We start from the raw sequence: 14,232 nt of genomic DNA, 5'->3' as shown, positions 1-14,232 counted from the left end.
CAAAGCTCTTCTTAAGTAAAACAAACAGCAAAGATGAATAAGAAAGTTGACTATTGTCAGATTAACATGCTGGAAAAAGAAACAGAAATACAACTATGGATGCTGGATAAATATTAAATCAACCAAAAAGGTCTACCATAAAGCAAGCTATAAACTGTCCCACATGAGAGGGATCATCATCAAGAAACATCTTTAACACATCTACTACAGCAAGTTGATATCATCAAAAGTTAATTCAAAAATCTAAGAGCATAGGAGAACACCGATCTAGTAGCTACTTTCATCTAAATCAAGAGGTATTATAGTTTCTCATATAATGCAAATATCTCAGCAAACATTGCTATTCTAGTGGTCAAAATGTTGGAAGTTAGAAGTTAGTATAGTTACAGAAATAATCTGGGTCAAAATTTAGATGCAAGTGGACAACTCCAGCATAATGAAAGCATTAAGAATTCGAATTTTCCATAAACTGTGTGTGTCCAATATCTGAAACTGAATGAACTCATCCAAGAGGTTAAGCTGCGTCCTGAACATATTTTCTCAAACCATACAAACTCAACAAGAGAAGTAAACAGCAGAGGTCTACGAAAAGATGAACCAAATGCATCTTGAGGGCTTCAGTTTTATATTGAACAAGAAATTTTGATAGATGCAAAAAAGTTGTTTGACAGCAACAAGGAAGACAACAAAAGAAATGGTTTACGTGTAAATATAACTTGGAAGAGAAGGTGACTCAGCCTCATCATTAGCAAATCTTGCTAGACAAGTTGAAAACCATATAATCAAATTTAAGCAGAAGAAAAGCTAAGCAAAAAGACACCTTTGCTAGAGGAGAGAATAGTATGCTAATAACAACTATTACAAATCGACTACTAAACTATTTACCTAATTAACTGAATGCATCAACAGAAAAGATATGATGAAATTCTCAGCACCATTATTTGAGACTCAATCATGCCAATCTGTAGACAGGCTTCGCACAATAGCAACTTCTAAGAACATCAGAAAGCTCATAATTTCAAAAATCCAGATTCCAGAGATGATGTTCTCCAAGCATATGAAGTATTAGAGAGTATAACCCAACTCTGCCCAATCACTTTATACCAAATAGGATCATATGTGAGCAATTTTTTGAGCTGTATTCTTCATGCTAATTGCTAAACAACCAACGCAATCACTTAGGCAGAAAATATATCTTATAAAGGCAAAACAAGAAGTTCATATTAAGTGAAAACATTCGATCACCTCATGCAACATACATAATACCTCTATATGAAAAGAATTTTCTGTGTTATTTTTGTCATGCCAACCGACCAGCATTTACCTTGGCAGAAACTATATATTAAAAGGCTAATACCAATCTCTGATGTTGCTGGACATCATTGAATAACTGGTGCACTGCAATAACACATGAAACATAACTCTCCCACCCACAAAGGGCTATACTTCTACAAAAGATCCATCAGCGAATAGTCAAGAAAAAGATACAAATTTCAAGGAATTCTACCTGTGAAATCCCATAAAAACACCAATTCATGGTACAATAAATAGCCCACCATGATCATGAATCTGCTTTTGTTATCGCCTCGAGCATCATCTTGGCCACTTCCTTCTTCAAGTCCATCCTACGCAAGTGCTGCTTAAGCTCAATCACTGTCTGCTTCTTAATCTTCTCCTCCATCACCTTCGCCTTCGACTCATCAAGAAACTCAAAGGCCCTCTTCATCGTTGCCCCTCGCGGATGCTCATTAGCCAACTCCTCAACAGCCTCCCGGAAGTACGGATACGGAAGCTTCCCTTTTTCAGTCTCTGGCTTCTCATTCTCCAACTTCCCCGACATCTGTGTAGTGTTATTCTCTACCTTGTCATTCTGTCGAGGACCTAACCTAGCATTACTCTCGTCGCTATCACTTTCATCACTCTGAGCACCGGCATTGCCAGAAGACTGATTTCTACCGCCCCACACCTTCTTTGAGAGGTCAAAGACAAAGCCCTCGTGAGGCTTAGAGGGCCCCTTTCCTGTGCTCATTTCCCGGGCAGCATTGGCCGTGTACCTCTTCTTGAGGCGCCGTAGCTTATCGTTAATCTGCACATTCGAGACCTCGAGACCGCGGGTGCGACGGACGAATTCGGCAAGGGCATCGTTTTGCGCTGGTAAAGAGCCGTTCTTGGCACGGAAATCCCCGAGCCACCGGAGGACGGCGATCTCGTCGTCTAAAGCCCAAACTCGTTGGAAAAGTTGCTTCTTTTGCTCAGGAGGGGCCTCCAAGGAGGGTTTTTTCTTCTTATTCTGGGGTCCGTCAGAGGGTGGTGGTGGCTTCTTGGGCTTAGCGGGCTGAACCGGAGCAGGCTGAACCGGAGCGGGCTCGCCAGACTCATCGGAGTCGGAGCCGGACTCGGTGGACCCGGATCCTGAGGGATTCACAGGCGGCTGGGGTTGTGATCGGGGTTGAGAGGAAGGAGGTCGAGGGTTGTGGTCGGATTCGGATCCGGAGCCCTCGTCGGTGGATCCCTCTTCGTCTTCATCCTCGTCGCTGGGATTGGTGGGCTTCGGAAGAGGGTTGTTGGGGGACTTGTTGGTGCTTCTATTTGGGGAAGGGGTGGCGAGGTTAACTTCTTGGTCGTCATCAGAGGAGGAGGAGGAGGACGGTCGGGGGGCGGCGGCGGGGCGTTTCGGGGCCATGACTGCGTTGGGGATGGTTTGGGGGAAGAAATTGGCGATCGAGGAGGAGAGGTTTTATTTGGAGGTTTTATTTGGAAGTAAGAGCGGAAGTTAGGGTTTTAACTTGTGGGAAGGTGAAGAGGGATAAGCCGTCTAGTTTCCGATAGTGGTCTTATCGGGATTCTTATCAGGGCCAAATCGACCACAAAAGCCGATAAAATTTATGCCAACGATAATTTATCGGGTCTTGTTAATCTTACCCCTGGAATTGGTTCCAATACTCCACCCCTCTTACATCTTTATTATCATTCACACTATATTTTATGAATATTTATTATTTGATTTCTATAAATTACTTTTAATCCTCAAAATTATTTGAATTAATTGTACCATAACAACAGCTAATGAAATAATAAATATTCTGTTACTCTCAAAAAGAAAAAAGAAAAAAAAGAAGTAATAATCTATAATACTCTATGGATGGGTATTAAGGTTGTTTTGTAACTATAATTACTTTAATCATCTATATGATAATTAACCACTAAGAAAATATAATAAAGTGTTTTTTTAATCCAAAAAAAAAGAAGTGTGTCTTGATAAATTTCTCTAAATATTTTTAATATGATGTTTTCAAATAAAACACCAAAATTTATACCCTTATTTAATAGTCGGATTTTTCCAAAAACACCTTAAAGTATGGTATTTACTATAATTTAACAAAAAGTAAGCAAGAGTTGAATTAAAAATAGTGAAAAGATAGAAAATGAAATAAACTTATAATGTAAGATGTAAAATAGAAATATATATATATATATATATATATACGAAAGGAGATCTTGACTCAACAATATAAGAAAAGAGACCCAAGCTTTTGCACTTCCTTAAAGAACTTGATTACAACTTAGTTTGATGAAAACACAATCCTGCAGGAGATATTAAAAACTATATCCCCCTGCAGTTTTAGCTGGGATTCAAAAGCTTCCGATCTACCATGCCTTGAGCAAGGCTTGAACACTAAACTCATGTTAAGTCCGAGTATACATCGTGACGATCTTATTCCTATTATAGTGATTCTAATGGAGAAAAATCAAGCAACTGTTGAACTATTCAAACATGCATAGGAAGATGATAAATGTTTTAAGCTTGAAATGTCAAATAGCTCCATGAATCTCTGATCAGAAATTCTCGCTTTAGCAGCAGCAAAGCGCTGGTACTCGTCGAATACTGAAGACAAACACCATTGCTGCAGCTTTCTCAAACATCCAACCACACATCCAGTTCGATGCTGGAAAAAGAGCATATAATAGTAAGAACAAATTTTGATGTTTTTAGTCAGCAAGAAAGCATAAAGCAGATTGCACTTACCTTCCCTCTTTTGCAGTGTATAAGCAGTGGGTGATTTCGATCATCTGAAATAAGAAAAGCAATAAGATATAAATGTGAACTTTGATAGACAACTGAATCTAGTATAGCAACATCAAAAGAAAAAAAAAAGGTTGTCTTATACCAAGGACAGCTTTGAGCGCCTCCCGTATTTTCTCCTCCGGGATATTAACAAAAGGTTCCTGCAGAGATTATTTTTTGTGTATTGAGAATATGAATACGCATATAAAATAAATATATCAACTATATGTAGTTAGGAGTTCAGGACAGTTAAGAGGAAAAAAAAGTCAGCATATTTTTTTTTCTAACATGAGGTATAAAGAGTGCCACAATAGTACTAAAACCATTATATGAAGCTGCTCTGGATAATATTGGTGCATGATACAATCTTAGGGTATAATGGGTCTTTTTTCATTTGCCCTTAAACAATCCTCCTCTGCAGATTGTTCAAGGATACGTTCTCCACAATCTGCCATTGCATTATGCAAACTTCTTTACAGTATAAAATATAAGTCCTAGGTGTTCCATAGGGTATTGGAATGAAGTTGCAATGGTAACAAAAGTTTAACTTTATAGAAACAACGATTGCAATCCTGTTCATGTCTTTACAATCCTTTTCATGTCTTGACAATCTAAGGCACTTCTATCAGTTGCTTGATGTAGAACAACTAACAAGGGTAGATATTTTAAATGTGCCACAGTGTCACCCTCTTTTTAGAACTGCTCAACAAACTAGATTTTTTTTGGACTTACAAGCTGTGAACAAGATTGTTCCAAGAGAATGGCTTAAGTTGGTCATTAGGATCTGTAAAGTGAATCTCGACTAATAGGTTACAAGAAAATTTCTTATGTCAAAGTGAAAATTGTCAACCGACAAGTATGCACAAACAGAAAATTCATTAGCAGATTTATCCATGTATGGAAGTTGTGTCGAGCAAATGACACACAACGGTGTAGACAGAAATGTAATTACAAAGGAATAAAAATAATAATCTCTAGAGACCTGATCCACATAAGGGGAAAAGAAACTACTTGTAGTACAATGAAGAATCCATGTATAGGTGACCAAGAATTGTTGGAACAAGATTAGGATTCATCAATCATCATGACCATGGAAAAGTAGACCTACCAGAAGCCAATTTCATCAGTCACTGAGTTAGGTTTTCCTGATCAATTTAAAATTTCACTAATCTTGTTTTCTAGCTTTATTCAGGTTGGGTCGAGGTCAAGGTTGGCTTGGGTCAACATTCAACATCATAACACAGTTACCAACTTTACCATAGTCCCCCTTCAAAAAGAAAAGAAGCAAAACCACACACTGGTTGCACACAATTAGATAGGTCAAATGGTAAGATCAGGTTAGTAGATGAATTGGGTTTGGCACCTCTAAATCTCTAATATTCCCAAATATAAATCCAGCATATGGAAGATCAAGATTATAGACTGTAAGATAAAACCTGTTGGGTGGCCTAGAGAATAATGACATCAAATCAAGATGAGAATCTGGTTGAGCACTCAGGGGGAAGAGAGTACCATATACTTTCCTGGACAAAGCAAATGGACTTGTCTACATGAAAAATATGTAGATGAAGAAAAGGCATAATGCCATGTCATGCCAGGACACAAAGAGAAACTAAAAATCTTTGAAGAGATTAAGAATCACATCTGCTACATGCAGCACTGTGACTTAAATACTCTATGTGACCTTCCAGCCAGCTTCCATAATAATCTTTGAACTTGTGTTCTTGCTTATGAACCTCAAAAGACGAAAGTTGAAAAAGAATTAATATCTGTACATATGATCATTAGCACACACAAGACACAAAGCTAAGTTAGAAGGGTGAAATAACAATGTTCTTCTAGGATTAGCAAAAGAAAAGAATGCTAACTTCTGAAAGGAAAAGCAACATTCCTAACAACTATCTAAATTTTAACGCATTGTCTAAATGAAATGCTTTGCCTATGGTTGAGCAATCTTTAGAGATGTGCTGCCACTAGAAAAGTTGCATCGATTGCAAGTCAGACAAAACATTTGAGGTCATTTTAAGGTTAAGATGCAACAAATCGTTTACTATGGTTTGGGCAAGTCAAACAAGTATGAAAGTGCACTCAAGGATAAGTGAATCAATGAAGGTGGAAAGCATGGCAATGGAAGAGGAATATATATTATGAAAATCGTCGAGTAACAAAGAGAATCAACCAGGGTAGCTGAACAAAGAAAGAGATATGGCATTATGGCAGTCCCCACAAAATTTGAGAGATGCTGTGGTTGGAGGCCCACTTAGAACCTTGATTTATTGTATACTTTCATGTACTACAAATTTCTACACTTAGCATCATAAGGTATCTAACGATCTATGCATTCAGAAGCTATGACATCCTAAACCAATTATGGGAGTAATTTCATTATTTAGGATCTATTGCAAAGGATGGAGAAATAAATGGAGAGCATAAGAAAATTGAAAAGAAACCAAATATGGAGGTATCAACCGGAGAGGAGGCAGCAGTCAAGTATTAACGTATCCTTTGTAACAATGGAAGAAAAATTATAAAAGGGTCCGACACTGATAGCCTAGATAACTGCAATAGAACCAAAATCTTCACAGAAGATATGTATAAAAGGCCATTTGAAGTTTATGAATTTATACTCAACAATACATATAACAGAGCAAAATGGATTCTTAAAAATATTCTCCAACCATTCAGTTTTACTCATATGCAAGGAGATGTGTATCACCTAGGAAAAGTAAAGCCCATCATGTTAGTATGTCAATCTTCATGAAAGCATGCATGCAGTAGAAAATAGCAATCTCAGAAAACCAAGATACTGATCGTAGTTTGAATAACTCCCTATCTGCATATAATTAAACCCAGGGGAGGAAGATGAGTAATTGAATGATGACTAAAGATACTAAATGATAATCTCATATAACTCGCAGCTTGGTTATACGAATATGAGAACAAGACATGTCCTCTCTTCTCCTCTAAGTTGAAATTTCATAATGACAACAAACAAAGACAATTAGACGAAAAAGAAGTCAACTTTCGTACTGGAACTATCAATACACACACAGACACCAAAGATTGTACACAAATAAGAGCCCACTGCAAAGACCGGAGTAAATAACCCTCAAATTACTCCATTATAACTAATGGAGAAGTAGGCTAAGATCCAGATGCAGTGTTCCAAAAACAAAAAAACAAAAAAAAAAATTTACCTTGCGGCCTTCGATCCCAAACTGGAACAACCTGATCCCATTCGTCTCAAGGAACTCCGTGTTCTCCTCCGGGTACGGCTCCGGGCAAAGATATCTAAAACCACCAAATCAATGAGTCACCACCACCACCACCCAAAAGAATCAAAACCAAGAGGGCCTAACGCAAATGCCGAGATAGGAAGCAATTCACCGACATGATGGAGCGCAGGTTAAGCGTCTTCAAGAACCCGAAGTTGGCCGTCTCGGGGAACCCCGAGCGGAAGATGCCGTCCTCCACCATGGCGAAATTGAGGGGCGGCACGAAGAGCTCCTCGCCCGATACCTCGCAGTCCAGCGGATAGACTGGATAATGGTAGAGCTTATTCGCCTTCTTATCCGCCTCCTCTTCCAGCTTATTCTCCGGATTCCTCTGCTTCACCATCTCAAGTTTCATTACAAAGTCTTTGGCAAATCAAAAGAGAGGGAGCGAGAAAGAGAGAGAGGAATAGGAAGGTGAGACGACTGGTTTTGGTAGTTATTTATAGAGTATGAAGAGTATTAAATAAGAATAAATAAATAAATAAATAATGACATCATTGAGATGGCTTCTTTGTTTTGTTAATAAAGTATTAGATCCATAATTTATGTGACGCTATTATTGAGATGTTGAGATAAGAGAGCTTTTAAGATGGGATGGTGATTGATTAATTAATTAATTGATTAAGGAAAGTATAAAATTTAAAAACATATTCCAAAATATGACTATTGTTTTTTTTTTTAATTTTTTTGTTTTTTTTGCCGTGGTAAAAGCATACTCACTCATATCAGACGGTTATAAACTCAAACGTTTATGTGACGCTGACACTGAGATTTAAGAATATACCGTAAATATGTCTGTTGTTGCTACGTAGCAGTAGAAGCATGCCCACTCGTATCAAGAGTTTAAGACGTTTATGTGACAGCTCTTGTTAAGACGTCGAGAGGAGAAAAAGTCATGATCTTTTAAGACGAGGATGACGATTGATTGACTAGAAAACAGTAAAATTTTGTTATTTAAGAATATATTTTTAAACATGACTATTTTTGTCGTATTAGTAAAAACGTACCCACTCGAGGTTATAGCCCCAAATATTTAGGAGTGTAAATTTTCTATGTAATAAAAAAAAATCAAAATGGATTGCAAATTTATGATCTTGCTTTAGACTACTGTGAGTTATATAAAACAGTCAACTTATATATCGGATTGATAAGGTTAGCTTATATAATTAGTCTAAAATTATAATATATATCCCCTGTGGTTTAGTCAAATTATGATTAGTTAATTAATGTGCTTGAATAAGTTTTGAATTTCTAAAACTATGCATAGCAGAAGGTCAAAAGAGATTTAGTGCACTATTAAGAAGATTACAAATGTATATATTTAGCCTTATTTCTAGAACAAAATCCACAAAGGATCTATTGTTTCATATTTTCTAATAACCTTGAGACTCTAATAAGGCATACCTACACTAATTAATTAATTAATTAATTCCTTTAGCTTGCAAAGTCTACCTTCAAGATTTGAATAGAAGGCAACAAAATGGTCAAACTGATATAACAATCAAATTTATTGCCTAACTTTAAACACTTTGAAAGCCACTTCTTTGCATGGTATGGTATCTATTTCATTTGATTGGAGATGGAGAGGATTTTTTTTAGATTTTTTTAAGAGATTTAGTCAAAGGAAAAGAAAAGAGGTTGCTTAAAAGAACTCTAAAATAAGGGTCCATCAAATTAGTATAATTGATTACGGCAAGCAAATCTCACACCACAATTTTTTAAGCAGTGGTTGGTTGGAAAATTTTAAGAAATTATAAATAGCCTAATGCCATTTTGCTCATATTGTTTGATTATTCTTAAGTTGACATCGTTAAATTCTCGGTTTTCTAACATAAGAGTATGATTATTATTATTATTCATCTACTGCCTCGTTATTAGGGTAATTATTGATTAGTTATACGCAGAATACTGCAATAAGCTATAACGAAAATAATAGCGCTCTATTGTAATTCAGATTATATCATAAAGACTTGTTTGGTTTGAGACTAAGCTCCGAACTTAATTGTTTTAAGAGTAAGCTCAACTATGTATAATGAAGATAAGAAAATGTTTGATTACTTCTTAAACTGAAACCAAACCGGCCCGTAAGGTTTAGGGTTTAAGTTCGAAGTATAGAAAAGTAAATTGTAAACGAGGTATAAACTACAGAGGAGTAATTTATAATATTGGGTTAGATTGATTGGAGGAGATTGGGAGAGACATCACCCACGAGCTCCTGAGATTTGATTGTTTAATAATACGATTAGAGAAAGGAAGAGGATCGCAGATAATAGGATATGTGGAATAAGAGAGGTGGAATAAAGTACATTCCATGGAATATGCCTCGGATAGGGACCACTATTCGCCAAAAGCTATTCCCTTTTCTTCTCCCCTGTCCCCCCACACCGCCCGCCCGCCACGTACGCTTTCCGTCGTATAGCGACTCCTCTCTCTCCCCCCCTCTTCCGGAGGCACCCACGGTTTTCTTAGCTCCGTGTTGGACGCCAATTGGCCGATCCCGTGGGGCCCGCACGAGTTACTGCGTGGGGGGCCAATTATTGGGGGACATGTCGGTGGATGGATTCACTGGTATCTTATCCGCCGTCGCAAGTGGATAGGATAAAAAAGTTATCCCGGATATTAAACCGTAGTTATTCTCGATTTTAACCCAACTATAACTCTTTCCTATTTTTATTCACCGTAACATACTATCTAATTTAATATAGCTCTAATAAAAACGTTAAACTAATCAGTATTTTTAAAAACGCTAAACACTGACATGATCAGAATCTTAGAACTAGACAAAAACGATAAACTGATTAGTATTTTTATTTAGAGATAAAATACTAATTAATTCAACCATTTTTAGAGCTACAGTAAATTAGATTCCGTTTAATAATAAATTTAAGAGGTAGTCTATTTCGATAAAAATAAATTAGTTCGGTCCACTCAATTTATCCTTAAAAAATACGAGGTTAAATATATATTTTACAGTATTTATGTATTTTTTTTATATCTCTATTTAACCCATAAATATTATATTATGATTAAAAAGTGAAGCATTGATATATTTAAGTGGATAATTTAGTATTAAAAAATAAGTGAAGAAAATTTTGAATGAATAGAATATAACAAACCTTTTACTTCAAAGGATGATCATGCCTTTCCCTAGATGCTCATGGCTCTATCACTTCCTTTTTAAAGAGAGATATAATATAATAGAGTTTTAGCTAAATTTAAGTTAATTAGAATATTGATGTAATTGACCATTAAAGTGACAGTTGAGAATAACTAATAAGAATTATTTTCCTCATGGGAAATGAAATCACCATTGAAAATATATGGTAAAGAATAGTGGTGCTAAATAATATTAAAAAAACACTATTTTTGTTTTATTGTCATTGAACTCTTGTAATTTTATTTTTATTAAATTGAAAAATATCTTGCTGGTAGTTTGCTTAACTGACGATTACCATATAGACGAGCTAAATTAATACTAAATTCTTATTTGGTAGAATTTGAATGGTAATAAATAAAGTAATAGAATTCAGTTAATTAAAAGAGTTTTTATTATCCAATCGCATCTGATTTTAAATTCTAGCGGACATAGACAGCGCAATATATAATGGGACATCATCAAGTTCTTACTTTTCTCTCAGAAAAATAAAAAACAAAATATAAAATATTTTTATAAATTTCTTAAATAAATAAGAAAATTGAATGTTTATTTTAAAAAATAAAGAATTGACAAATGTTTATTGGCAAATTTATTATTTTATTTGATTAAAACTATTGGCAAAAGTAGGCCAATCAAGCCTAGTAGATTCCAACTCCTAGTCGTGATCACAACAGCTCGGACACGTGTAACGGACGGCCGAGAATAACCCAACCATCCCCTATCGAGGGCTCGAATAGCCGCCTCCTGCTGTTATCATTTATCCACCTCACTTATCCGACTTCTTATTCGCCCTGCGCACTATTGTAACTCGCTATCCTTATCCCGTTGCTATCACTGACGAGGCCAAACCTACCCAACTGTGTTTCTTGCCACATTAATATTCCTAATTACTCTCTTATATTAAACTTTATAACTATATAACTATATATATATATCATCACACTTGTCTTGATTTCCTTTCGTTTGTATTGGATAACACGTTTGTTTCCATGCACTTCCAGAAGTGACAACCAATGGAATAACCAAGCAATATAGACCAATGATTTTTATTTTTAATCTTTTTATTATTTTTGATACCTTGTGAGTGTCACACTCATCAATGAATTGTTAGTTCATTTGCAATCTAGTAAGGGCCCATTATTATCATGTAACATGAGGACAATAATAATAATAATAGGGGAAGGAAGTAGGTATGAGTTATAGAGGAGTGAGTTTGGTTGATATGCTTGGCATCCACTTAATTACATATTAGTTTTATATTTTAATTACATACTCGTTCCTTGAATTATGACTCTGTATCGCATTGCATTGCAGAGTGTTACATTTTAGATAGTATATTGAATAAAATTTTACGCTTTTATTTTTTAAAAGTGTATTGTGATGTAAGATTATAGATAGTTAACTCTCGAGTTGTTGATTGATATATAATATTATTATGTTATTTAGGTATGTTGTGACTTTGTTTTTTATTTTTTGTGAAAGAGGATATGCTGAGTTTGGTTATCTGGTTGATGACATTAGAGATCACTAAACCTAAAATATATATATATATATAAATTTGAGAAAAGTATAGCCCTGTTGGTGATTAACCATTCTCATAAAAGTATAAGTTGGTGGAGAACACCTACCATTTTTTTCTTCTAAAAAGCTTTATAGAGTTATGGGCAGAGATTTAATATTTAATTACAAATAAGACTGTGAAAGTTAAGCTTATAGAGAATAACATTTTTAGCCTTTATAGTTTTATAGCAATCCTCTACAATTGATGTCTAAGCTGAGATATTATTAACCCTGTTTAATTAAGTAATCAGGCATGGCCCAAAATAATATGGCCTTTTTAATTGAAGGAATATATCCTTATACTATAGAAATATTTCATTTTGTGACCCATGTAGGCCCTATCAAAGTGGGAGCATGGCCTATTTGAAAAGCCTATGAATGCATTAGGTTATCGACTTTATCAGACACTATCAATAATAAAATATAAAAAACTACGGTTCTTTTCCACGATGCTCATTCGAACTCGTAGTGCATAATTTTTCATTATCGATTCGTAATCTTAATAACTCTTGAGACAAAGTCTTTCAAAATATAAAGAAGATGTGATACTGTGAGGAGTTATTGCAATAACTATTAAGATGTCCTTAAGTTAGGTTAAATCTCTCTATTATACAATTGACATATAGAATTCTAATAGCTCCCAAAATATCTCAATCTCTATTTCTAGATTGGTTAGAAACAATCTTCTAATACTTTTGTGTCTAGGCATCAGAAATAATTTTGAAATTATTATTTTTTTGTTTGAACTACTTTCAGGATGATTTGAACCACCTCCTAAAGACTTATGTTTCTTCTAGTAATTATATTAAAACCTTACACTAAATACAAAATAGAAGTACTGAGCTAAGGGGTTATAGTATGCCCTTTGTAATGACTTTAGGGCTTAGGCACATAGGCCATACTTGTTATGTGACAAGTTTAAATCACCAATATCTTGCATGATATATACTTAAATCCCACTTCTGACTTACATCCACCTACTTTTGTTCACCAAGATAGGAGAAAAGATTTCATTGCCCCCCAATCTGACAACTATCTGTCTAAAGTTTATATAATCAAATTGGAACAAAATCTGAAAGCTTGATGTCCATTTTCTTCCAAGTTGGTAGTAAAATGATGACCTCTCATGAGATGTTTTAAGACATAAGTTAGGCATATTCTTCCTTGCAATGGGTATGTTCAAGAAAAGTTAGGACCCTTGGACTTTTGTAGGTGACCTCTTTTGGTCAGTCCTTGCCAACTTTATTGACTAAATACTCAGGTGAGATAGTTAGGTAACGAGCTAATAATATATATTTTACTTATCGATAATATTAAGTTAGATTCAAAATTCTTTCTTAAAATTGTGGCCAATTTTAAGAGCTCTAGTTTTGGTATGATGTTGTCTCGATTGAAACCTTCCCTAGTTTAGTTCTGTTTAGTTTGAGTCTAAACTTTAAATGTTACCGGACTAAAACATATATAATGTTTGGTTGTTACTAGGTAACAAAGTAATTGTTACACATCAATATATACGAAATCAATAGTAAAATTATAATTTGAGAAAAAAAAAATAGTGTTTGATTACAAAAGGCAGCTAGGGTTCTCCAACTAAGTTCATGGACTGGCCCTCAACTAAGACCAAATGCCACCTATACAAATATGCAGCAATAGAAGGGGGAATAGTTTTGGTTTGCTTTACTACACTTGACTCCTTAATAGTAATAGTAGTAGTAGCAGTAGTTCTATCCTTGGGCCACCAAAACTCCAAAGTGGGCATTTTGGGTCACTATCTCTGTCCTCTGTCTGCTCCTGTCCTTCACTCATACTAAGTTCACATGAAAGGGATGATCAAAAGGAATCCAATCTCTTGTGGGGATGATAAATACACTTCACAGTGGGATAAGCCAAGGATATATGGCCATCAGTCAAAGTGAATTCATTCTCTTGTGGAGAAGAACATACCCATATGATCTTTATCTGCATCATCATAATGGCATGCATTTAAACAGAATGTAAAATCCACATGTTATGGCTTTGTCTTTCCAGGAAGCAACCATAAAGATTCCTCTCAGTAAAGGAGAGTAAGCTGATCAATTATACCTCCTTTTGTCTTTCTAAGAGCATCTTCAATCGAGCTCTAAAGAGAATTTGTATTACGCTCCAAATAATTTTTAACAAAATTACTATCGATG

The 14,232-nt window shown here is 35.4% G+C and overlaps 2 protein-coding genes across 2 annotated transcripts; both read right to left on the bottom strand.

Moving 5' to 3' along the window:
- Positions 1 to 1,319: 1,319 nt before the first annotated feature.
- LOC140760146 (uncharacterized) lies at positions 1,320 to 2,815 on the bottom strand. Its single transcript, XM_073096979.1, has one exon. The coding sequence runs from the start codon at positions 2,681 to 2,683 to the stop codon at positions 1,562 to 1,564; it is 1,122 nt and encodes a 373-aa protein (XP_072953080.1). The 5' UTR covers positions 2,684 to 2,815; the 3' UTR covers positions 1,320 to 1,561.
- Positions 2,816 to 3,512: 697 nt separating this feature from the next.
- LOC140760147 (inositol diphosphatase DSP1-like) lies at positions 3,513 to 7,746 on the bottom strand. The gene is made up of 5 exons (XM_073096980.1): positions 7,458 to 7,746; positions 7,264 to 7,357; positions 4,170 to 4,227; positions 4,028 to 4,071; positions 3,513 to 3,947 (listed from the first exon to the last, which is right to left on the bottom strand). Exons 1-5 carry the CDS (start codon positions 7,694 to 7,696, stop codon positions 3,750 to 3,752), a joined length of 633 nt encoding a protein of 210 aa, XP_072953081.1. The 5' UTR covers positions 7,697 to 7,746; the 3' UTR covers positions 3,513 to 3,749.
- Positions 7,747 to 14,232: the final 6,486 nt, after the last annotated feature.

This window comes from Typha angustifolia, chromosome 5 (genome assembly GCF_048772165.1).
Source record: "Typha angustifolia cultivar Huaian chromosome 5, ASM4877216v1, whole genome shotgun sequence".
Classification (NCBI taxonomy): Eukaryota; Viridiplantae; Streptophyta; class Magnoliopsida; order Poales; family Typhaceae; genus Typha; species Typha angustifolia.
Note: the sequence above shows the minus strand (reverse complement) of the source record. Positions and strands in the feature narration are given on the sequence as shown.